The following is a 26403-nucleotide window of genomic DNA, read 5'->3' as shown; positions in this document are numbered from 1 at the left end:
CTCATGCTCACTGACCCCCGGGAGTCAGTTCTTTTTTCAAAAGATGAAATTAGGTCCAGTTATAGTTTTATTAACTTAAAATCATGTTTGGTTGATAACCAATTTATGGAAACAAGAAGAACATACATTTGCCTTTTTTTTCATGTTGCCTCACACATGTACGATCATACTCGGGACAGTCGGAGGCACGAGGACGGGCGTGAATGTTCGTACTGCTCAGAGGGTTAAACCCAGTCATTCCAGTCTCCTGACTATGTAGTTTGCTCTTTTAAACTGGAAATGTTTGAGCCTATTTTTTGTTTAACTTCTTACTGATTCCCTAATTAATTAATGAGCTAGGTGAAATCTCTGAAATTTTTCATGTTAGATTTTGTCTATGTTCTTCGGCCGAAGACCAGCAGAAACACGGCTGCAGTGGAACAAAGCTGGACCACTGACTGGGGCAACTGGGAGAACACATCCCATGGGGCAGTTCAGAAAGTGTTAGAAAGCACGGATTTGAGCCTGGGTTGATGGTTTGGGGGAGGGCTCGAAGAAGTAGGGCTTTGGTCTGGGTTGCATGCTGTAGGGAGCAGGGCAGTGCTCTGAGCTTGTGCCGAGTTCTGCCGTGACCATGGAGGACTCCCATTCTTGTCCAGTTCCATCACGGCCACGGAGCGGCTGAAATGATGTTTGTTCTGCGAGACTGTGTCCGACCGAGAACACTAAGATCTCACTGATGGGGCCAGGCTCTGCCTGGTTGTCAGGGACTGCTTTTGTCTTTTCAATCCGTAGGAGAGTTACTATTTCATCTTTTTAAACAAATTACCCTTTAACAACTCAAAACTGTTCACTTCTGTTTTATTACTGACTGTGGAGGAATTTTTCACCCAGGTTATATGCTTCTAGATTATTTGAATTCTTTATCATCAGCAAATAGGATTTTTATAACCCGAAAGCACAGTAAAAAGTTTTAAAAACCTCTTTTTAATAGTTACCTCTCTCCTTTTCACCGCATCCCGCAGCAAGGTGGCCACGTCGTGCCCCACGCAGTCGGTGGCCTTAAACCCCTTCGTCCAGGTGATCAAGATTCCCTGAAACAGGAAAGGCACCAGGAGAATCCGTGTAATTAACCTTCAGGGACAGAACACAAAATTCCATTCCTTCCTGAGTAAAGATCTGATGAGAATTTACAGAGACTATGCTGGAGCAACTGAGACACAAACCAATAAAATACTAACAGTCTTCTCCTCCTCACTGGCTTCACAGCAGTCTGGTTTATAATCCCCATTTCACAGATGGAGAAACTGAGGCAGAGGTGGTTAAAGGTGCTGCCTCTGATTAACCAACTAGCTCCCCTGAAGAATAGTCTGCCAACAACATAAGTAGAGAAATGCAAATTTTTCCTAAGGCGATCACTACCTAAAGTGAAAGTGAAGTTTGACTGGACTGCAGTTATACAAGAGGCGGGTGTCAAAGTGAACTGCGAGCAACCAGTTTATATGGACCCAACTGCCGAGACCTAAAAGGTCTTGAGAGGAAAACGTCCCAAGTCAGCACTGACTGCTTCAACTGGCTTCCAGCGCAGGTGGCCCTACCTTGCTTCCCTAGTTTTCTCAATCAAATGCCTCAAACCCTGGCCCAAGGCCAAATGTGATGCAATGCCACCTTCAGGGCCTCCTCCCTGGCCACACATCCACCTGTGACCTACAGAAGCACTGTGGCTCTTCCAGCAGGACAGGCTTGGTCCGGCCTCCGTGACTCTGCAAAATAGGTTCCCCCCCGCACCGAGTATGCCCCGCCCACAGACAGCCCCGGACTGCTGGTGTGGGATTAGGATCCCCGAGACTGGGGCCCCTGAGGACAGACACTGGTACCTTCAGCTCTGCCTAGCTCCTAGTACTCAGCAGGTGCTCAAGCCGACCTTGGACCCTGTGTCATCCTACTTACTGAACAAACATTTATTAAGTATTTCTTCTGATAGAACTCTGCAGTAGGGCATGTGGGAAACAAAGGTCCTCACTCAAGAAGCATACAACATAGCAGAAAAGAAAGACACAATCACTAATAACTGTAAAAAGTACTATAAACAGGTAACACTAGAAGAAACGGAACACAAAGGAGGGTGAGATTCTTTTTGTCTGGAGGACAAAAGGCTTCCCAGCAAAGGTGGATGCTTTAAGTGATCAAAGTCTTAAGATGTACTGAAAGGCTAGGCATAAAGCCTGGGTCCACCCACTGTGACATCTGAGCCATGCCCAACATCAAAGGACAACAATGAGGATGGAGGAGGCCTCCAGTGCCAGCCCACCCTGCCACGGGCCACGGGCCAGTCAGTGCTGCCCAATGTCTGACTCACCGCATCCAAGCTCGTCTGCTTGCAGGGAAACGAGAAGGTGAAGCCCAGAGGCATTCTGGGGCCTTTGATCCCCATGTAGTCCAGGAAGTCGGAGATGCAGGAGACAATGTGGTCAAACAGCTTTAGGAGAAGAGAAGGGATTACGTGCACACTCTTTGGTTTCATACTTCCAGTGCACATGTGCAAATGCACACGTGCACACACATGCCGACACAGATGCAGAGCAAGTTCCCCTCTCCAGCGGCACTGGTGGTCCCCAAACCTGCCATGTGATACCCACAACCATGCAGCTGTGTCCTGGTGGTCTGAAGCCTGAGGTGCTTTCAGCCATGCTGGGCTTGGGATGCCCCCAACAGGTTTTGGGGATCACCAACGCCAATGGCTGTGTGTGTGCCACAGAGTGTAAGAAAGAGCGTCTCACCTCTTCCCCAGTGCCCTGCATGATCTCAATGGGAATGGCGTAGATTTTGTTGTGCATTTCCACCGTTCTCTTTTTCCCACTACGGATTTTCACCAGCAAGACACGGAAATTCGTTCCTCCAAGATCCAGGGCCAAGAAGTCACCGTGCTCTGTTGTAGTCAAGAACATAAAGAATGTCAAAACAGCTAAGTGCCTCTTGTCAGCCAGTGACCCTAAGACAACAGACTATCTGGGGGAAACCCCATGTTAAATAAAGGGGAGAAGCTCTAAGTTTCTCCTCCAGCACACAGCTCAGGTACAGAGAGGGATGAGGACTAACTCATTGACCACCTCAACCTCTGAGCCACACTAAAGGACAAAAGACCCCATGGATGAGCCACTTGTTACAATAAACAAACTTCACCAGGGTCACTAAAAAGCTTGGCAACAACAACCTGACTAGAAGGAGCCTCGTGTAAAAGGATTATGGGGAACCTCATATAATAATACATGTCAGTGTATGTCAGTTTGCAAACATGGTCGCAATCATCTGCTCCCTGTCCACATGTTCTTTGCAAACTGACTTTGCGGATCTTCCCATCAAAAAGGTGGAGTCTATTTCTCTTTCCCTTGGATCTGGCCTAGCCTGTGACATGCTTTGGCCAACAAAGTATAGCAGAAGCCAAGCTGAGCCAATCCCAGCCTAGGCCCCCAAGAAGCTTTGGGGTCTTCCCTCTTCCTGTGGACCCTGCTGCTATGTGAACAAGCCCAGTGCCCCACTGGAGGGTGAGACACATATGGCCAGGCACCCCCACACCCCAGCTAACACTAACCGACTACTGGACATGTCAGGGAGGCCCCTCTGCTGACCCACCAGTGACTGCAGACACATGAATGAGTCCAGTAAAGGTCAGCTGAGCCTGGCCCAGATGACCAATAATACACTGCTGACCCACACACACTCATCAGCAATAGTAAATGGTTGCTGTCTGCACCTACTAAGTTGGAGGTGATTTCTAATGCAATAACATAAAGTAACTCCCACGCAGTTCATATTCATATCACAAACATTCATCACTTCAAGGACCCACCTAGAAGCCTATTCGAGTCCCCATAGTGGTCAGTTCCAATGATGAGCAGCAAGAGCAGCACTAAGGGCTGAACTCTGTTCTCCAATCTGCCTGAGCGCAACAATCCCTAGGCCCGCCTGCCTCGTGCACACGCCATCAGGACTTAGGAGGGGCGCATGGGTGTTTATTTTACTGCTGGTTTACCACGATTGTGAGTGACACTGTAACATCTCAGTGCTGGGGTTTGCCCAGCTTCGTTCTTTTAAGAACAGTTTAATTCCTAGCAGGCTGTGGTTTTAGAGATGCAAGGAGTTTGCCCAGGAGGCTCAACCAGGGGAAGTCAATGGCCCTGAGTCACACATGGGGCAAGTCAATGGTAAAAGAGAGTTTGAGTTCCTAGCTCTTGCCAAAATCACGCAACCACAGTGTAAATGCCTCCACTAGAGAAGCCAACCTCCCTGACTTGGGCATTGGTATGAGAAGCAGGGAGGGCGTGTCAGCCCCCAGCAGAGGCCCTCACCAGTCCCGTCTGGAGTGCTCCGGACAAAGGAGGGCAGCATCTTGACCACAGCCTTATCATTGGTCTGCTTCCTCAGCCCCATGTCCATCTCAGCCCGCATCCTCTTCTTCACCTCCAGCAGCATCTCCTTGGTGAGGCGGAAGTGGGCGAGCGTCTCCTCTATCTGCCGGTGCTGCTCCGCCAGGCGGTAGGCCACCGCGGTCACCATGGCGGCCCCCTTGCCACTGCCACTCTCTGAGAGGAGGAAGCGCACATCGCAGTCGGGGACCAAGCGCCTCAGAGTCTTGTGGAAACGCCGGGAATACCTGGGGGTGGGGGTCAGGGGCCACAACAGCTGGACTGAGCCAACTGCCAGGAGCCTCTGGGGCCCTTTCCTTTCCTTTCCCACACTTTAATTCCATTTTCTACACTTGCTTTTCTCATTATATAAGTCACACACATCCACTGTAGGAAAGTTAACAAATGCAGACAAGTAAAAAAGAAAAACAAAACTGTCCACAGACACACATTCATAGAGAAGATTCTCAGTATTACATGAATACCGAGTAAAGAAATTCAGGGTCCAAAACAGACTGTGCCCCACACTATGACAAGGAGATAAAACCGCACAGGGCATGCAAGTCACATCAGGAGAAATGCTGAGTGCGCTCCACCATGTCCACATCAGGGGACTGTGGGCCCACTACTGAACCCTGGGTCAATGAGGATTGACAGTATCTGGCTGACAGAGATGTGGTGGGAAAAAAATGAGTTTGTTAAATGCTTGGATTAGTAATTAGCTCTGAGGAAAAAGCGTTCAATAAATAACCACTCTTGCTTTTTATTTTCTCTTGGCCCTTTCCCCCACCCTCAAAAGTCTGAACATTTTAGTGGCTAGAACATTTTAGGACTTTGGGACAGGACTCGCTGAAACCGAACGCTCCCAGTGTCTGTGGTCTGCTGTGAGTATGGAAGGCCGCCTACCAAAGCACACAGGGAAACCAGAGCCCCAAGGCATTACAGTGGTCATCGCCACAGGGTGGGACCAAAATTGATTTCTATTCTCTAGGGATTTTTTAAAATTATCTTGAGTTTCAATACTGAATATATGTTACTTCATAAATAAGAAGCATTTAGCTGAAGTTATCTTTTAAATGTGATGCTGCAGATGAAGAGTTCTAGGCGTGGCTGGTGGCGACAGCTGCTCAAGAGCGTGAATATACTTAATACTCCTGAACTGTACACTCAAAATAATAAATATAGTAAATTTTATATTATGTTTTTACCACAATTAAAAAAAAATTTTTAATGTTATGTTGCAAATCTCTAAGCTTCTTTGTTGAAAAATTTGCCAAGAACTCCCCCCCCCAAAGATGGCTAGTTTCATTGTTAAGAATTAACAAATACTGCCCTGGCTGGTTGGCTCAGTGGTAGAGCATCGGCCTGGCGTGTGGGAGTCCCGGGTTCGATTCCCGGCTAGGACACACAGGAGAAGTGCCCATCTGCTTCTCCACCCCTCCCCCTCTTCTTCCTCTCTGTCTCTCTCCTCCCCTCCCACAGCCAGGGCTCCAATGGAGCAAAGTTGGCCTGGGCGCTGAGGATGGCTCTGTGGCCTCTGCCTCAGGCGCTAGAATGGCTCTGGTTGCAGCAAAGCATCGCCCCCTGGTGGGCATGCCGGGTAGATCCCGGTTGGGCGTATGTGGGAGTCTGTCTGACTGCCTCCCCATTTCCAACTTCAGAAAAATACAAAAAAAAAAAAAAGAAAAGAAAAGAAAAAAAAAAGAATGAACAAATACTTAAAAAATACAAATAAACAAAATTATGACCCTGACAGATAATATCTAACTAGCTCAAAGCCTATCCCCTCAGCAATACACAACTATTTCACTTTAAGTGAATGTCCATTTAACTGTCACTAGAACTGGGTTTGAAGGTAGAGTAGCTATCTGCAAAGCTACTTCACATACACATTATATATCCAGTGGGAAAAATATCTGAGATCCTGTACAAAAATCATATCGTAAGCAGTTAACATTAAAAGCTATTAGTATGTAAAGTCTTAGAATTCATCTTCGGTCTTTTAAAGGGGCAGCCATGTTCTGAGTGGCCACAGAAGACTTCTGAAGCTAAGGCACCTAACAGACAAGAAGGCGGCACAGTATAAGGCCCTTCTCACCATCAATGGGGACTACTTACAACTTATACCTCTTGCTGGCTCTCAGATGCAGAATGTCAACAAGTTACCCATTTAAAGAAAATAATGTCTGAGGGGACTTTCACCGGAGCTTCTAAATCCAGAATGTGGGTGCTCCACCTATGCAATGAGGATGCAATGAGGATGACCAAGAGAACTAAAGACAGACACATGCTACCTGGTGTTCCAGGCAGTTATAGAAACCTCTAACAAGACCTACAAAATGAGGAGCTGCAGAAGCAACACCAGCAAGAAATGGCTGAGGGCTGGATATTTCCCAAGTGGGCAACTCTGACCTTTCTGCCTAGAACTAGGTCTTGTCTTGTCTGCCTAAAACACCTTCACTGGGTACCAAAATCCTGACCTCTGGAGATGGTTCCTAGCCCAGAAGGGTACTGAGTGCCAATTATAGCAAAGGGCAGACTCACTGTGGGTGCATCTTGTAAAGAGACCCGTCGACACCAACCGTGGTCCGCAGTCTGGGGATGCCTTTGTTATCTCGAAGGCGATTCAAGATGGCGCCCAGCGTTGCAGCCACCAGGTTGGCGGAGCGGAATGAGACAACGGTGCACACATGCTGGACTGCAACACAGTCGTCATCAGATGGCTCCACTCCCAGGTTGGTCAGAATTTCTTTGGCATTTTGGAGGCCTTCCTTATTCCTGTGAAGTTAGAGGCCAATGCATGTGAGTTAAGAACTTTATCAGGCTTGCAAGACAATGAGGTTCAAGGTCCTGGAAAGGTGAACTCCATTCACCTTGAGTGTATGCTGTGGCATTAAGAGAGTCAAACGGGAAGGGTTTTCCTCCAAAAAAAATACCAGGTAGTATTATAGAAGGAAAAATTGAAAAACTGTATGATGCTGGGTTATGACAGGCACATGAAAAGAAGTGGAGAGGTGAGACCACACGGCCTCTGAACAGGTGAGGGAACAGCTGCTCCACCAGGGCCCAGGGCTCAGGGCTCAGGGCTCAGGGCTCAGGGCTCAGGGCCCAGGGCTCAGAGCTCAGGGCCCAGGAAGCCTTGGGAGTCCCTTCAAGTCTGTGAGTTGCCCCTGGATGCTTACACATTCTTCCTCGGGGTTTTCCAATTTTTCATTATTTGCATACATGCTTTCTATATCTGTTGTTGAATTTATTCCAAGGTACTTTATAGTTTTGTTACTATTATAGATGGTGTCTTTAAAAAAGAAAAAAATATATATCCTCTCTTTTTTTTCTTTAATGTACCATAGTAAAGTAAGATGTTAACAATGGGGAATCCTTTCAGTTTTTCTATAAATCTAAAAATATTCTAGGCCCCAGCTGGTTACCTCTGTCAGTAAAAGTATCATCCCAAAATGTCAAGATTGCAGGTGCGATCCCCAATAAGGGCAAGGCACATACAGGAAGTAACCAATGAGTGCAAAACTAAATGGAAAAATAAATGAATGCTTCTCTCTCTCTCTCTTCCTCTCTGTCTCTCTAAAATCAATAAAAAATATGTGTATTGGCCCTGGCCAGTTGGCTCAGTGGTAGAGCATCGGCCTGGCATGCGGAAGTCCCGAGTTCAATTCCCGGCCAAGGCACACAGGAGAAGCGCCCATCTGCTTCTCCACCCCTCCCCCTCTCCTTCCTCTCTGTCTCTCTCTTCCCCTCCCGCAGCCGAGGCTCCATTGGAGCAAAAGATGGCCCGGGCGCTGGGGATGGATCCTTGGCCTCTGCCCCAGGCGCTAGAGTGGCTCCGGTAGCGACAGAGCGACGCCCTGGATGGGCAGAGCATTGCCCCCTGGTGGGCGTGCCAGGTGGATCCCGGTCGGGCGCATGCGGGAGTCTGACTGCCTCCCCATTTCCAGCTTCAGAAAAATACAAAAAAAAAAAATATATATATATATATATATGTATTAAAAATAAAAATGTTCTAAATTAAAAGATTTTAAATATATATATACATATTTTCATTATTGCCAATATATATAAATATAATTGACTTTTATATCTTCTCCCCAGACATCTTTCTAACCTCTCCTGTTATCCTAGTCACTTATCTAGATATGTTCTGGTGTTCCATGCAGACAATTGCTGTCTGCAAATAATGGACAGTTTTACCTTTTTTTTTTAATTTTTATACCTATAATTTCTATTTTTCTCTTTCTCTTTTTTAATTTTTCCATTAATTTAAAAGAGAGTAAGGGAGAGAGAGAGAAGCATCAAGCTGTTGTCCATTTAGTTGTGTACTCATTGGTTGCTTCTTGTATGTACCCTGACCAGGGATCGAATCCACAACCTCAGTGCCCCGGACGACACTCTACCCACTGAACCCAGCCAGGACCTTCTCTTTCTTCTTGTTTTTTTTTTTTTTAAAACACTAGCTAAGACTCCAGGGCAATCTGAACAAAAAATAAAATGGGTGATACTGTCTTGTTCCTGTTTTTAAAGAGAATTCTTCTAACACCTGCCCTGGCAGAATGGTTTTAATAAGGCATTTTTGAGATAGCCTTTCCTGAGGTAGAGGTCAAGTGGGCTTCTGTTTCTTGGTCATCAAAAAGCAAACACCAGACACAGGCCAAGAGGAAGGCACACGTTTCCTGACTCTGTCAACGGCTCTGCAGACAAGCCATCAGCCTCCTGCTCCCACCCCCTCCCAGCAGCTGACCAAGAGATCTGAGAAGACAGCTGGTTAAACTCAGTCACATGTTGCCTGCTTACTGTTCCTCTGCACCCATCACTCCTGAAGGAGAGTGATCCTAGGACAAATGCCAGCACATCATGTGACAGAAGAGCAGGTAGGGATAAACTCCTTTCCTCTTCCACCTGCTCCTCTAACCATACAGACAGCTGATGCACATCTTCTCCCAGGAGCTGGAGCTGTGAAGCCACTGGCTCGCTCTGAATTTCCAGGACCAGCACGGGCATTAGGAATGAACACTTTGTGCAGAGATAAAAGGGCATTTTTAGCTGGCCCTAACTCTTAGGCAGGTGGCCCCCCGTGGCTCCATGGAGCCTCCTAAACCAGGAATCGAACCTGGCAGCACAAAGAAGCCAGCCACAAGACAGGCATCCTTCAGACGACATCAAACCGCCACAGGATCAAGTTCATCTGCTTCCCTCTCAGGGTGAACGCCTGAAATAGCACTTTCAGCAGAGAAGTCTGCATTTCTTATGTTGAGGCCAAAAAGTGGCAGTCAGGTTGCTGGCTGGACTCCACCCTTCTGTGTTTATCTGTCCTGTCTCATCTGTTAACCAGTGTTTCTCAAATTTGTGCCAGGGAACACTTCTTCTGGCAGTTAACCAAAGTAAACTGGGTCTTTTTAATAGGCTAATGATACTATAAATCTCTAAAGGGAAGATCCTATTGGCCACAGAAACCTTTCTCAGGGACACCTAATTAGCCCAAGTCACTAAAGTTCCCTGGAACAGTCTGGAAAAGGTCCTGACACCCTAAGAAGGAATTCCAGATCTAGGCCCTGGGCTGGGTCAGCTCCTTGTTCACCACCAGAATTATGTCTAATCTCATCCTGTTGCAGGGGAGGGGAGAAGAAGGTGCAGAGTAAGGACAAAAGGCGCTTCTGCAACTAAGTCACCCACTGCTAACTGGAACATTCTTTAATGAGCTGACACCAGGTATCTGCAGTGAAACCAGCCCAGGACTGAACAGCTAAGAAAGGACAGATGGACCCAGAAAGCCCTGGCAATCTTGAGGGCGAACCCAGGACTCACGCTGTAACAAGGGACCTGTCACTCTTCTACCCCCATCCGCCCCCAGAAAGCCTCAAGAGGTGGCACCTACTTTTCAATGGCTGCCACATCACTGGTGTTAAATGTTCCTCTGGTGAGCAGCTCTGGGGTTATCCGCCCTTCAAATAAAAGGCACTCCTTGGCCATCTTGACCAGGATCAGCCGAACCAGCTCCCCCAGGTACATGCCACTGACCATCTTCTCAAACCTGCAGGAGAAAAGCCCCGGGCACTTGTTAGGTCCTTCCTATGTACCCACTTCAGGGCAGCTCGTGAGGAGTGGGGCAGACACAGCAGATGAGGCCCCCTCCCTCAGAAGCTCACAGCCTCGCTAACAGGCAAGACCACATGCTTGTGTGAATAAACAGCAAAGGGATGGCGGGGGGTCATCCAGACCCCCACGCCTCCATCTCCAGGGTGGGCAGCAGGAGTGCAGCACCCCACAGGCAGGCAGGGAAGGCTGCCTGCAGTCGGGGAGACATTAGGATTTAGCAATGAGCAGAATATAATAGCTGCTCACAAAACTTCGTGCTGTACTTTTTAAAGGCTTTCCCCCCCATCGCTCTCTCAGGGAGATTGCCAAGTCCTGCGGGAAGGAGGTGCCAGGGGGCATTCTCTCCATTTCCCAGTTCAGAAGGGTAAATGTCTTCTTAGGGGAAATGCTGACAGGGTGAAATGCAGCCACTGCTGAGACCCTGTCACTGGCCACCTCCCTGGTACTCATGCTCTCCCTCTCCAGACAAAAGGACCAAGAAGAATTTGCTTTGGGGAACCCACTTCTCCCCCACTGACTTCACCCTCAACTCCAGGGGAGGGCGCTGAGCAGCGTAGAGCCAATCAGCTCATCGCACTGCTCCAGCCACATTCAGCCACAGGCCAATGACAGAGTGAACTGACCCTCTCGCTGCACCTGGGGGGAGGGGTGTGAGGTGTGGGCTCTTGTAGCTGCAGCAGCCATGACGAGCCCAGTGCTGCAGGGGAGCAGCTGCCACAAACTGGGGCTCCATGCTGTACCTGAGCCAGACTCAGGCCCGAGTCCTGGCTGACCAGGGACCTGGAGAAAGCCCTGGGAAGAACAGATCAAGAGCTGGGCCACATCCGAGTGGCCAGCCTGTCCTCCGAGGGAGCCCAGCTGGCACACCCAGACCTGCTATGACACAGCAAAACAATCTGTTCCATTCAGACGCGGCCCGGGAGGAGGGATGCTACTAGAACCTGAGCACCCGGCCCCTCCCTCCTCTGTCCACACAGGCACAGAGAAACACAGATCTCATTGTTCCTGCTCCCGACAGGACCAGACAGGCCCGTCCCAGCCACGGCCGTGCTGAGGAGCCCTGACAGGAGAGAGCCTTTCTGAGTTAGTTCTACCTGCCCAATAGCCAGCCCAAGAACCTACAACCCTGAGCCTATCTGCAACCCTGAGCCGGAATCTCTCAGCTTGCAGGAACCAGACCGCAGACTCCACAGGTGTGCATTTCTCCAAAGGAGAAACAGAAAGAAGTGCAGTCCCATTTCCTTTGTGACAGCCAGCTTTCTGCCCCCTTCATCTCCCACCCCAAATCTTGTATTAAGTGCCTCCTAAGTCATAAAAATGACTAGTAAGGAAAGGTGGGTGAGACTCACAGCTGTTTTCCAGGGTTGAGAGACCCCCGGTCTATCTCGCGGTCAAACTCGGTGCGGATGTCCTCCAGGGCCCCATCGTCCCCAAAGGCCCCCCACTCGGTGTTGATGCACATCCTCCCCTCGTCGCCTTCCACCAGGTCAATGTGCCTCAGCTCTTCCATGTAGCAGCAATTAGTGCCAGTGCCTTGGAGAGACAAGGACAGAGCTATGACCACATGGAGTCAGAGAGGATATAGCGCCTTCTAGAAACAATGGCTAACAGAAGGGATTAGGAAAAGGGCAGAAATTACCAATGATGAGCCCAACTTCACACTGCTGGTCATCATAGCCACAGGTCATCATGGTCCCTACCGTGTCATTCACCACAGCCACAATGCTGGCATCATAGTCCTGGGGACAAATAACAGAGCATCACCATCCACTCACATGTGGGAGCAGAGATCACACTTTAGAGAGAGACCGGTGTTCTCAACCCCCGCTGTCCTGGAGGTGATGCTGCTTCCATCACTGCTGGCACTCAGGTTACGTAGATGGAGTGCAGTGATTAAATTAAGGAAAGTGCACAGTCCCCTTAATTATCTGGCTGAAGATTCTTCTCAGAGTAGATTCTATAAACAGACCCACAGCTCTCGGAAAATCACCCCACTACATCCACGTGGGAGCCGCCCTGGCGCCCTCCACAGCAGCCACACCTGGCCACGTCCACTCCCTGCACGGTCTGGCCCTCAAGACCATGCGATGCCTCAGGCCACACGTGTGATGCCTACTGCCCCCTCCCGACCCCCAGAGGGACGTGGTCTGTTTTAGAGCACAGCTTCCTCCCCACACCCGACCTCCGTGCAGCCAAGATGGACGCCTAGAGAGAAGTTACCCCACGCTTCTTGATGGCTTTGTCAAGCAGCTTCACCACGTCTGCACCCTCCACTCCGCTCACTTTAAATCGCTTCGTCCAGGTAATCAGAACGGCCTGCAAAGGAGAGCAGATGGGGTTGGACGAGGAAGGCTGGGAGGCCTTCAGAACCCCCAGGCCCTCGGCAAGGCTGCTCAAGGACAGTGACAAAGCAGAGGCTCAGAGGGACCAAGTGGCTGGCTCCAGGTAACAGTGGGTAACAGGACCAGACGCCCATTTCCTGTTCATCCACCTATATGATGGTTTCCTCTGGTGGCTGCCTTGGGAAACCCCCTGCAGCTCACACCAGAATACAGCAAGTGGCTGGCTACTATAGCAGTGTCACACGGCGTGCAAATCTAACTGGATGTCAACTGCACAGCCACGCTGCACTTAAAATGTGAACAAGGGAAACCCAGTTATTACCTGATCACCCTTAGCCACTTTGAAAACAAACCTCACTTCCACAGCCCCAAGGAAAGAAAGTCAAGAGCCAAATTGAGAAGAGAAAATGCTAAGAGTTAATGAGCTTCGAGGAGGCAGGTCCTGGGGAGTTAAGGGAAACATGAACTGTAGGTGATTTCTGTCTCTTTCCCAACTATGGAACTTAACCCCCATCCAAAAGCAGCAAGTCCACTATTTCTACAACATGACACATTTCTGCTGGTACATTAATGGAGAAACCGCAAGGACATTCAATAGGTCATTCACTTGGGAATGTGGCAGGGTAGGGATTTTACTTTTTGCTTTACCTCTTTATATTATTTCAACAGCTTTACATATTGCTTTGGTAAATATTTTTTAATATCGAAGATACTAGAGAAGAAAAATAATTGTTATATTTGACTGTCACTATAAGCAACGAGGCCAGGTTGGGAATAGCTGCTGTTCAGGCCCCAACAGCGGGGGTGGGGGTGGGGCAGTGGCTGTGTGTGACATGGGGACAGGGAGCTTCCCAGTCCCTGTGAAGGCCACACCTCCTGGAGGACAGACAGGAAGGTGAGTGCTTGGGATAATCTGTGGTTCTTTGCTCAGCAGCTGCCTGCAGCTACACAAGCATTACAAAAGCCCCTGGACACTATTTTTATCCCCTCAACACTCCCCTGCCCCCACAAAAGAAACAGCCTCAGAGAACATGGTATTGTAGAAAGAAATGGTGTTGAAAATCAAGAGACAGTCCTATTCCCACAGTTCTACTCACTGCCTGTGGGCAGTTCCCTAACTCCTCTGAGGGTCACTTTGTTCATCTGTGGAGTAAGACAACTCATGTAGATCTGAACAATCTTGAAGGTCCCAGGCAGCCTTGAGCAGTGGGCTCAGGGCCCCTAGGTGGGTAATTAAAGTCTTTGATCCACTGATTTCCTAGCAGGTAGCACAGCCCAACCTAGGACACCCTCCCAGATGGGGGTCAACCTAGGACACCCTCCCAGATGGGGGTCAACCTGCCAGTGGGACCCCCACCTTTGGCTCCTTCTCTGCCCGCAATGCCTCTCTGCCAGGAACATCTGCTCCAGCCTGCAAGAATCTCGTGGCCCTGAGGGTGTTCCCTCCACAGTCCTGCAAAGCCTTCATCCCTAGAAGACTGTGCCCTCTGGGGGGAAGGCCAGACAGTCTGCTCACGGTCTCTCCTACGCCCAGCCAGCCTGCCAGCCTGCACAGGGATGGCACTTGGTCAACAGCTGCTGATGAATGAGCAACATCGAACACAGGAGCTTCACACCCACCTCTCCCAGTGGGAAAGGGGGCTTCCCACACTGTCTCTGCCTAGGGAGTATATATGTCATTCTCTGTTCTCAAAAGCTAAGTGAGGCCTGACCTGTGATGGCGCAGTGGATAAAGCGTCGACCTGGAAATGCTGAGGTCGCCGGTTCAAAACCCTGGGTTTGCCTGGTCAAGGCACATATGGGAGTTGATGCTTCCTGCTCCTCCCCCCATCTCTCTCTCTCTCTCTCTCTCTCTCCCCCTCTCTCTCTCCTCTCTAAAATGAATAAATAAAATTAAAAAAAAAAAAGATGAGCATCTTTAAAAAAAAAAAAAAAAGCTAAGTGAAATGTAGTACCAACATCAGGCTTTGTGAAAGGTTTGGGAAGACACCCTTTCAGCCCAAATGATCTGAATACCTTGGAGGTGTAGCAATATCAGATACCAGAGGTCTTGGGGAGTTAAGGAAAACATGAACTGTGTGTATGTGATTTATATCTCTTTCCCAACTAGGGAATTTAACCCCCATTTGAAAGCAGCTCTATGATACAATGCTGTCACCTGGTATGTTTTGAATAAACAAATGACAAACAAAAAGATGGGTACAACAAGGCACTAGAGGTCCAAAAGAGAACCCAGGGCCTCTCTGGGGCTGGAGACACTGACCACAGATGTTATGGAGAAGTGGCCCTGGCACCTGAGGTGGAGCCCTAACCAGATATGCTCTAACTAGGAGGGCTTCCAGATAAACAAACACCACATCTTGCAACTCTGCCAAGGGCTTTCTAACTCTCTCCATCACTAACCCTACTTTTTTTTCCTTCACTTGCTTGGGTTTAATACATGATTCTTTCCACCTGCTGGCTACAAAACCACAATTCATTTCAAAAAATACATAAACAGGCCCTGGCCGGTTGGCTCAGTGGTAGAGCATCGGCCTGGCATGCAGAAGTCCCGGGTTCGATTCCCGGCCAGGGCACACAGGAGAAGCGCCCATCTGCTTCTCCACCCCGCCCCCCTCCTTCCTCTCTGTCTCTCTTTTCCCCTCCCGCAGCGAGGCTGCATTGGAGCAAAGATGGCCCGGGCGCTGGGGATGGCTCCTTGGCCTCTGCCCCAGGCGCTAGAGTGGCTCTGGTCTCAACAGAGCGATGCCCCGGAGGGGCAGAGCATCGCCCCCTGGTGGGCAGAGCGTCGCCCCCTGGTGGGCAGAGCGTCGCCCCCTGGTGGGCGTGCCGGGTGGATACCAGTCGGGCGCATGCGAGAGTCTGTCTGACTGTCTCTCCCCGTTTCCAGCTTCAGAAAAATACAAAAAAAAAAACAAAACCCATAAATAACTAAAGTAATTAAAAAAGTAAATATAATATCATCACCTCACATTAATGTCTACAAAGTTTCTCTAAAAATATTAGACATGCAGGCTATCCCATAAACAAAAGGGAAAAGTAGTCAAGAAAAGGGCTCATGAGCACCCTCCCCTCCCCCCCCGGGGCTTGTGCAGAGCCCGGTAATCCACATGTGCTTACCTCATCTATTTTGGATTGTCGACAAGGGAAAGAAAATGTGAATCCCACAGGTAATTTCTTGTCCTTGATTTTTTTTTTCTCCATGAAGTCTCCCAAGCATTCGGCAACATGATCAAAAAGCTGGAGGAAGCATAAGAGAACAGTCAGGAAGAAGAAAAGTATTTCAGGGGAAATGTCAATGACGTGGCACCCTGTGGCCCTGTCCAAAGAGGCACAGAGTGTGTTGACCAGAAGAGAAAATCCCTCAACGCAGTCTGCCCTGTGGGCCAGCACGGCTTCGTAATCATTTCAAACCCTTCAAATAGAACTGGCCTCTGAGCAGAAACCAGTACTGAGGACTTTTTAAAATATCAAAAGTAGGCCCCGGCCAATTAGCTCAATCAGTTAGAGCATCGTCCGAAACACCAAGGATGCAGGTTCAATTCCGAGTCAGGGCACAAATGGGAAGTAACCAACAAATGCACAACTAAGTGAAACAACTAACAAATATTTCTCTCTTTCCTTTCCTCTCTCTGTCTCTCTAGAATCAGTCAATAAAATAATATTAAATTTAATAACTAAAATTTTTTAAATAATTAAAAATAGGAAGCTAGCTCATGCCTCCATATCCCAGTCACCATTAGCCAGCAGGAGCAGCGGCCGCCTGGCCCTCCTCAGAAGTCATGTGCACATCTCCCCTCCCCAGACGTCTGTCTCTGTGCACTTCCACCCGCAAGCTCCAAAAGCTCCGCAAGCAGCTCCATGGTTGCTAGCCCACTGCAGTGACTTAGCAATCTTCAGACTACTCTATTTTTACTTTTTCCTAAAGTTAATTTAGCTACCAAAAAGAGTGCACACACCCTAAAGGGCAGAGTTTACTGGTGTCTCATAAGCAGTACTCACCTGTGTCACCTGCACCCAGATCAAGAAACACAACGCTATCAGCACACAGACACCCCCTCCAGTACCATACAGTCACAACCACTGCCCCCCAACCCCACTAGGGCAATCGCCAGCCACCCTGACTTCTAACACTCGACTGGTTTTTCCTGTCTACTATGTATAAATGACTAACGTTGTGCACTCTTAGAAGAATGTCTTCTTTCACTCTATATTATGTGTATGAGTCATCCACCTTGCTGGCTTTGTAGACTGCTCATTCCCACTGCTGCGTAGCATTCTATGGGGTAACTATACCATAATTTATTTAATGGATTGCAGTTTAAGCTTGCCTGCTCCACAACATATTGCCTGGGATAGGCAATACACATCTTAGGATCCACTACAAAGAACCCAAAAAACTGTTTCCCAAGCCTCTGAATACTGTCAGTGATGGGAGGCTCACCACCTTCAAGGCAATATTTTTGGGCTAATACCTCCCCTCATCTCTAAAATGTTCTGAACTGAGTATACTGTTTCAAATGTGTTCCGATCAGAGGACATTTAAGTTGAACTACAAACTTCCCTTTTCCTTAGCTCTGTACCTCTACAGTCTAGTTAGGCACTACCTCCACCCCCAGCTTTTTCACATGGCTGTCATAGCACCAAGCTTCCCTTATACAAGGAACTGACACAACTATGGAGCTTCCTGAGGCCTAGAAGGCAGGGCTGGCAAGGTCAAGACACAGTCTCAGGAAGCAGACACAACCCTGCTCCGGACAAGCCATCTGCCTGATGTCTTTCTTTGCTGAGGTATCTTTAAGAGGGGCCGAGAAGTCATTATTCCCATCTCAGTCTTTCCTCACATGTCCCTAACCTAGCTCTAAAGTCTGACTTTTCTGCCAGCATAAAGGAAAACCTGTCAATTCTGACGTGGGGGCCTCTGTCCCTGAGTCACTATGACGCAGGCTATGCCTGCAGCCGGCAACCCCGACTGCGGAGACACATGGCCATCTTCCCCGGAGGAGCCCAGCTAAGCTCCCCGCGACCTACATTTCCAAGAGATATAAGCCCACTACTAAGTCTGCCAGCACGCCCCACACAGTCCACAGGCAGAAGCGTCAGGCTCCCTGGCCCTCAGGAGAGGCCAGAGGGCAGGAAGGCTAATGGCAGGAAGTGACGGGGAAAACGCAGGCTGCACAAGTGGGTTCACATGAATGGGGTGCACTAACCAGCCCCCCCCAGCCAAGCCAAACACAGCCACCTCAGAGTGCTATGTCAATGAGGAAACGCAGTATTTGCGGGATGCCCACAATCCAGGCACTCGAGGAAGCTACCCTCAGGCCAACTCTGTCTGACCAACCAGAAAAGGATGCTGCCCAGCCTCTCTGGGCTCAAAATTTTAGAGTCCAAAAAACAATGACTTTTTTTTCTGTTCTAACAACATGCTAGTTAATTTAAAAGTCCCCACACAGAGCCTGACCTGTGGTGGCGCAGTGGATAAAGCGTCGACCTGGAAATGTTGAGGTTGCCGGTTCGAAACCCTGGGCTTGCCTGGTCAAGGCACATATGGGAGTTGATGCTTCCAGCTCCTCCCCCCTTCTCTCTCTCTGTCTCTCCCTCTCTTGTCTAAAATGAATAAATAAATAAAAATAAAAAAAGAAAAAATTAAAAAAAAAAAAAAAAAAAGTCCCCACACAGAGACTAGTTTCCTCTGACAAAGATAGCAAACCCAGCTTCTTATTCAAAATTCCCAAGTTAAAAATAACTGATGTTTTAAGATTGTATTTATGCTTCCAAAATTATTAAAGCTTAAAATTGCATTGAAACTTAAGATACCATGTGTGTGAGCATGTGTGTAGAGGTGTGTGTGTGTGTGTGTGTGTGTGTGTGTGTGTGTGTGTGTGTGTTCTAGGAGAAAGAGGAAAGGGAAAGTGAATGATTAACAATTGAGGAGTCTGGATCTAGGGTTATACAGGAGTTCTTTGTGTGTGTTTTAAAACTTTTCTGTAAGTTCAATTTTATTTCAAACAAAAGGTTTAAAAATCAATTTAGAATTCTTACATATTTCAAAAGAAGAGATCACAATCTCAAGAATTCAGCACTGTTTAGTCTGAATCTGAGCTGCTTCGTGGGCAAAAATGGGGCCCTTGGTTTTCCAGAACACTCTACAGGTCAATAAAATATCTCAAAAAACGGGCCACCCAGTACTCACTTCTAACTTCACACCAAACTTCTGGAACAGAGGTGCCTGTTTCATCCCTATTTTTCAACTGCCAATCCTCTCCCTCCTCGCCGGACCTCTCTCCCTGCCCACGGCCCTCACATTTCCTCACCACCAAAAGAATTTTAAATAAGTAAAAACGACCGAAACAAAGACAAAACCCAGACCAGACTGTTCCATGCTGGTAACACTGTAACATCTGGAGCCGACTGCCTGGGTTCAAACCCTGGTCTATCACTTATGAGCTATGAGCCCCAAAGGGCTGGTTACTTAATATCTGAGCCTCAATTTTTTCATCTGTGAAATAGGAATAATAATACCTGCTCAAGAGGGCTGTTGTGATGAGTTAATCCATACAAAGTGCGTACATCAGTGACTTATATAAAACAAATACTATGTATTTACTATAATACTACATCATCATCACCACCACCATCTTTTTTTCCTTGTAGACTGGTTGAAAAAAGGCAAGGGAAAAAGCAATGAGCAGGAAACAAGTGATCCTGGAGACAGGACTAGGAAAGACGAAGTCCCAGAGGCAGAAGTGAGAAGGAAGTCCCTGTGGAAGTGAACATAGCAAGTATGTACCTGCTGGGGAGACACCCCCTTAATTTACAAACCCTGTCAAAGCGCACAGGAGTGTCTGTAGCTCAAGGGGACTGTCCCAATGGTGAAGGCAGAGATGGCTCAACCCAAGGACCATGGGAATGGAGTATGACAGGTTAGTTCTAGTTGCCAAATGGAAAGAGCAGGATGCTACCCCGAGGTTGCTGCCACCTGCCAGAGGAGCGGGGCGGCAACCACTGGGCAGGACTGGGGAGCCCTCCCACTGGCAGCCCTCACACACCCGCAAGCACGTGTGTGCACACACACACGATGAATGAGCCAGTTTCTGCAGGTAGTAATGGAGGGATAAGCGAGGAAAGCTTCAGGCAGGGCCATCGATGAGTGACACAACCCATTTCAGTGGCTGACTGAACAGTGGTTCATCTGTTCTAATGACAATGTCACGATTTGAAAAGCTCTTAACCAAAAACCCCAGAAACAGGTTAAAGCCAGGATCAGCCCTACTCAAAAAGGTAGAATGCTTGCTTGCCCCAGGTCCCACACAGGTTAATTCAGGAGCAAAGGGAGCCAAGAAGAGACATATGCTGGGCCTCATCTCAGCGTCTTGCCCAAAATAAATGGGTTCTCTGGAGAAGGTAGTCATGAACCTTACTGGGAACACACCCTCCCCTAAAGCAAATATTTGGCGATCTCTGATACATATCCTGGATGGGAGCCATGAAGCCACAAGCCAGGAGGCAGCTACAAACTAGAAGAGCCAGAACATCGCCGAGCTTCCAGGACAAAGGTGACTGAAAACCTGACCAGGCACTGCCTGCACCCTGATTGCAGGCACCCTGGCTGACTGAAACCAGACAGGCTGGATAGGGTGGACGGGTCCTTCTGAGCATGAGCATGGCCACGGCCCCTTGCCCAGCACAAGAAGGTAGACCTTCTAAGGAGGGCGCCCTAAAGTGGGTGGGGCTCAGGAAGGAAGTGAGAGAGGAAGGGACAGTGATTTCCCAACCAAGGCCCTGCTGTTTGCTCTCTGTGCCAAGGACTCATAGGAGGCTATTAAATTAGGTGGCCAGGATCCCATGATTAGCCCTAGGGCTGAAAGCTAAAATTCCTGCTGCCCCACAGGAGACAGCCACACCCTAGGAGGCCTGGGCCCTGGGTGAGGTGGGTGAAGAGGCTAATAACTTAGAAGAGGCATTTTGACCCAAAGGCTGTGTTAAATCTGTCCTGGGGAACAAACCCCCTGGGAAATGAATGCCTTTATCCAACAGAGCTGCTGGGCCTCCCTCCTCCCACCCGTCAAAGTCCCTGCAGCCCCCTCCCATCCACCAGCTGACCCAGGCAGGGGGGTCTCTTCAGGAGGTCACACCCTTCCCCCCAGGAGTCCTTCTCCACATGCATCCTTCCCAGGGCTCAGGACACCAGTGCTTGGGGGTCAGGTTCCCGGAGGGAGCAGGACCCACCTGGCTTCCACTGCCATGCATGATGTTCTCCGGGGTGTCATACATCTCAGACTCCATGTGAACATTCTGGTTTTTCTCATGATTCACTTGCACCCGCAGAATTCGAAAGGAAGACCCACCAAGATCCAGGGCAATGAAATCTCCCTTTTCTGTTTAGGGAGACAACAGGTATTGCATCAGATTTAAGTTTTACAAGAAGGCCTCACATTCTGCCACTTCTCCCAGGGTTCGATCATCTGCCTTCCCCACCACACAGCACTTCAGGCCCGGAAAGCAGGAGCCATGCAAATGACACACGCCCTCCCAGACCGATGCCCTTAGGCAGACACTTTTATTTTATTTTATTTTATTTTTTAAATAATTTTATTTTTTTAATGGGGCGACATCAATAAATCAGGATACATATATTCAAAGATAACAAGTCCAGGTTATCTTGTCGTTCAATTATGTTGCATACCCATCACTCAAAGTCAGATTGTCCTCTGTCACCTTCTATCTAGTTTTCTTTGTGCCCCTCCCCCTCCCCCTTTCCCTCTCCTTCTCCCCCCTCTCCCCGTAACCACCACACTCTTATCAATGGGCAGACACTTTTCAGTAGTCCTCCTGACAACAGAGAACAGAAAATACCGACTTAAGTACAAAGTACCACCCCATCTTTCTCCAATTCCTCACCCTTTGTCAAAAACAGCACTGCTATCCATACATTAAAAATAAAAATAGCATTTCAACTCAGAGAAACCCTACCTCTGAAGTCATCCTGTAACTTCGGTTCCTGCTATGTCAGCTCAGATTATGGCTAGGCTAGACCTCCATTTATTCCCCATGGGATTTTTTTACAATTGTGATAGATATACATAAAATTCACCATTGTCACCATTTTTAAAGTATATAACTCAGTGGCATTAAATACACCCCCAGTGTTCTACAGTCATCACCACTATTTCCAAAACTTATCTCCCCAAACAGAAAGTCTATAACCATCAAGCAATAACTCCCTATTTCCCCTCCCTCCAGTCCCTGGTAACCTCTATTCTACTTTCTGTCTCTATGAATTTGCCTAGTCTAGATAATTCATGTAAGTGAAATCATATAATATTGCTTTGGTGTCTAGCTTATTTCATTTTTTTTAAATTGATTTTTCTTATTGATATTACAGAGAGGAGAGAGAGGGGTGGTGGAGAGAGAAGTATCAACTCATAGTTGCTTTACTTTAGTTGTTCATTGCTTGCTTCCTGTATGTGCCTTGACTGGGCAAGCCTGAGGTTTTGAACCAGCAACCTCAGTGTTCCAGGTCAACACTCTATCCACTGTGCCACCACAGGCCAAGCTAGTCTATTTCATTTTGTATCTCAAAGGTTTGGGTGGAAAGGGGGAAGGGATTAAGCAAAAATGAAGTAAAATATCATCTCGAAGGTTCGTCCATGTTGTAGCATGTGTCAGTTCTTCACTCTGTTTTGAGGCTGAATGATATTATTTTGTGCATACATATCACATTTTTGTTTATCCATTCTATTCTCTTAGGATGCTTGGGTTGTTTCCACCAAAAGATGTTTTTAACAGAAGTCCCTCTTGATCACGTAAGAGTGAACTGGCCTGATGCAGTTACACCCTCAGCACCAGTGTCTGTGCTGATTGGAGAGGGCCTCTGCGGGACAGAGAGAGGGGATGGGACTGTACACCACACAGCACCGAGGGTGGTGGCCACGGGCAGGGTCCCAACCATTAAGCCACCATCAAACCTACCCTATTTCTCAATAGTTACCCCCTCATATGCTCCCAAAAAATCCGTCAAAATCTGTTCATTTTACTTCTGATGCTAAGGTAACATTCCTAACTGTCCCAATGCACATCAATCACCCCAGTGGTGACAGCTACTTCTCCCATCCTGGGCCCAGTGGACCACTAAGCCCTCAATCCTGTAACAGAAACACAGGTCTGTTTGGGACAGCATTATTGAGATAAAATTCCCACATCATACAATTCATCCATTTAAAGTACACAAATCAATGGTTTTTAGTATATTCAGTTAGGCAACCATTGCCACAATCAGTTTTAGAACATTTTCATCACCTCAAAAAGAAATCCTGTACCCTTCTGTTACCTCTCAAGTCCCTTATCCCACACAGCTCTCAGTAACCATTAATCTACTCTGTCTCTATAGATTTGCCTTTTCTGGACATTGCACATAAATAGAATCATACAATACACAGCTAATACACAGCCTTTTGTGACAAACTTCTTACATATAGCAAAAACATATTTTTAAAAAAAATTTTTAGCAAAATTATTTTTTATTTTAGTGAGGGGGGGACAGAAAGAGACAGACAGGCTGGAAGGGAGAGAGATGAGAAACATCAATTCTTAGTAGTTCATTGATTGCCTTCTCATATATGCCTTGATTGGGGGGGCTATGGCAGAGTCAGCGACCCCTTGCTCAAGCCAGTGACCTTGGGCTCAAGTCAGCAACCTTGGTCTTTAAGCCAGCGACCTTTGGGCTCAAGCCAGTGACTATGAGGTCATATCTATGATCCCAAGCTCAAGCTGGCGACCCCATGCTCAAACTGGCAAGCCCACGCTTAAGCCAGTGACCTCGGGGTTTCGAACCTGGGTCCTTAGTATCCCGGGCCAACGCTCTATCCACTGCACCACCGCCTGCTCAGGCTAGCAAAATATTTTTAAGGTTCATCATATTGTAGCATGTATCAATACTTCAGTTCTGGCCAAATAATATTCCACTGTATGAGTATCTCATTTTATTTACCCATTCATCTTTTGATGGACATGTGGGGTTGTTTACAACTTTGGACTATTATAATTAATGCTGCTATAAATATTTGTGCACATTTATTTTTATTTCCCTTTGGTATATAACTAGAAGTAGAATTGCTGTATTAAATGGTAACTCACATTTAACTTTTTGAGGAACTGTCACTGTTTTCCAAAGCAGCTGCCCCATCTTACAAACCAACCAGTAATATATGAAGATTCCACTGTTTTGTATCCTCAACACTTGATATTATCCATCTTTCTTATTTTGATTTGTATTTCTCTGGCAACTAATGACAACAAGCACCTTTTTGTGTGCTTACTGGCTGCTTGTACAATAAGCCCTTTGCAGAAATGTCTATTGAGATTCCTTGTTCATTTTAAAAACTGGATTGTCTTTTTAGTGTTGAGTTGTAAGAGTTCTTTATGTTCTAGATACAAGTCTCTATCAGATATATGACAAAAATATTTTCTCTCATTCCATGAGTTCTTTTTCACTTTCTTGATGGTGACTTTTTTTTTTTTTTCTGAAAGAGATAGAAAGAGACAGAAAGAGGGACAGATAGGCAGGCAAGGAGAGAGCATCAATTCTTTGTTGCAGCACCTTAGTTGGTTATTGATTGCTTTCTCGTATGTGCCTTGACTTGGGGGCTTCAGCAGAGCAAGTAACCCCTTACTCAAGCCAGCAAACTTGGGCTTCAAGTCAGTGACCTTTGGACTCAAGCCAATGACTATGGGGTCATGCTATGATCCCACACTCAAGCCAGTGACCCCTCGCTCAAGCTGGTGAGCCCATGATCAAGCCGGCTACTTTGGGGTTTCAAACCTGGGTCCTCTGTGTCCCAGTCTGACCCTTGATCCACCATCCCACCACCTAGTCAAGCTTCATGGTGACTTTTAAAGCATAAAAGTTTTTAATTTTAAAAATGTTTCTAATTTTGATGAAGTACAATTTATTTTTTCTATTGTTGTTTGTGCTTTTAATGTCATCTAAAACTCCATTACCAAATCCAAGATCACACCTCTGTTCCCTTTTAAGGGTTTTTTAGTTTTAGCTCCTACATTTAGGTATTTGATTCATTTTAAGTTAATTTTTGTATATACTATGAGGTAGAAGTCTAACTTCATTCTTTTACATGTGTATAGTTATCTCAGAATCATTTGCTGGAGGCTATTCTTTTCTTTATTGAATAGCCTTGCAACCTTGTCAAAAGTCAAGTGATCATAAGAGTATAGATTTACTTCTGAACTCTCCATTCTTTCCCCCAGTATTGTTAAGATATAACTGACATCCTGCGCTCTCAGTTCTGATCCATTGATCTATATGTCTATCCTTATGCCAGCACTACACTGTCTTGACTACTGTTGCTTTGTAGTAAATTTTGAAACTGGGAAGTAGAAGTTTTATAACTTTTCTTTTTCAAGATTGTTTTGGCTCTTCTGGATCTGTTAAGCTTTATTATTATTATTATTATTATTATTATTATAAATAATGGCTAGTTTTTAAAAAGACAAAGCATTCTCTTTTATAAATCTGGTACATTTTTGTATTGATTCCAAGCTGTAAGTTCTGACATACTGCTCTATTTTTTTTTAATTTTTTTACAGACAAAGAGAGAGACAGGGACAGACAGGAAGGGAGAGAGATGAGAAGCATCAATTCTTCATTGTAGCATCTTAGTTGTTCGCTGATTGCTTGTTCATTGATTGCTTTCTCATATGTGCCTTGACTGGGGGCTTCGGCAGAGTGAGTTACCCCTTGCTCAAGCCAGTGACCTTGGGCTCAAGCCAGCAACCTTGGGCTTCAAGCAGTGACCTTTGGGCTCAAACCAGTGACCATGGGGTCATATCTATGATCCCATTCTCAAGCCAGCGACCCCGCGCTCAAGCCGGCAACCTCAGGGTTTCGAACCTGGGTCCTCTGTGTCCCAGTCCAGTGCTCCATCCACTGCACCACCACCTGGCCAGGCACGCTGCTCTATTTCTGGAACTTAGTTAGAATGGTGTTGGGCATACGGTAAGAGCTCAACAAGTATTGCACTAACAAGGATGGGAATGAATGAGTAAACAAACCAAAGAACTCTTACACTGAAAATCACTGTTCTTATTCTCTTTCTCAAGTTCTTCAAGGGAAGGACAACTTAGAATTCTTTGAACTTGCCCCTCACAACCTGGACAGCTTACTAAGTGCTTGGTAGCCACTTGATCGCAGGAATTGGTGACTCATCCATACATTCATTCAATTCTGGCACCCCTGCCTGTTGTTCCTTAAGCATGAAGCAGTTATGCCACTGGTTAGTTGATTGTTTTTTAAATAATCACTGTATTAAGAACTAATTCCCACATTGTACAATTTACCCATTTTAAAGTGTGTAGTTTAGTAGGTTTTAGTATATTTTGTGTTGTGCAACCATCACCGCCATCTAATTTTAGAAATTTTTCATCTATCCAGAAAGAAACCCCACACCCATTCACAATCACTCTCTTTCTCTCCCATCCCGTTATCCAACAACAACCACTAGTCTACTATGCCTATAGATTTCCCTATTCTAGACATTTCATATCAATAGACTCAT

General features: G+C 47.0%; 1 protein-coding gene across 2 annotated transcripts in view; it reads right to left on the bottom strand.

Moving 5' to 3' along the window:
* Positions 1-26403, bottom strand: part of HK1 (hexokinase 1) — a 73227-nt gene that overhangs the window by 15017 nt on the left and 31807 nt on the right. For both annotated transcript variants that reach the window (XM_066242040.1, XM_066242041.1), the window contains exons 3-13: positions 21062-21210; positions 15953-16072; positions 12711-12806; positions 12130-12229; positions 11840-12023; positions 10270-10425; positions 6930-7163; positions 4329-4633; positions 2760-2908; positions 2339-2458; positions 978-1073 (exon numbers count right to left, since the gene is read on the bottom strand). In XM_066242040.1, coding sequence (XP_066098137.1) covers positions 978-1073; positions 2339-2458; positions 2760-2908; positions 4329-4633; positions 6930-7163; positions 10270-10425; positions 11840-12023; positions 12130-12229; positions 12711-12806; positions 15953-16072; positions 21062-21210 — 1709 coding nt within the window. The remainder of the gene's footprint in view (positions 1-977; positions 1074-2338; positions 2459-2759; positions 2909-4328; positions 4634-6929; positions 7164-10269; positions 10426-11839; positions 12024-12129; positions 12230-12710; positions 12807-15952; positions 16073-21061; positions 21211-26403) is intronic.

This window comes from Saccopteryx bilineata, chromosome 9 (genome assembly GCF_036850765.1).
Source record: "Saccopteryx bilineata isolate mSacBil1 chromosome 9, mSacBil1_pri_phased_curated, whole genome shotgun sequence".
In the NCBI taxonomy this organism is placed as follows: domain Eukaryota; kingdom Metazoa; phylum Chordata; class Mammalia; order Chiroptera; family Emballonuridae; genus Saccopteryx; species Saccopteryx bilineata.
Note: the sequence above shows the minus strand (reverse complement) of the source record. Positions and strands in the feature narration are given on the sequence as shown.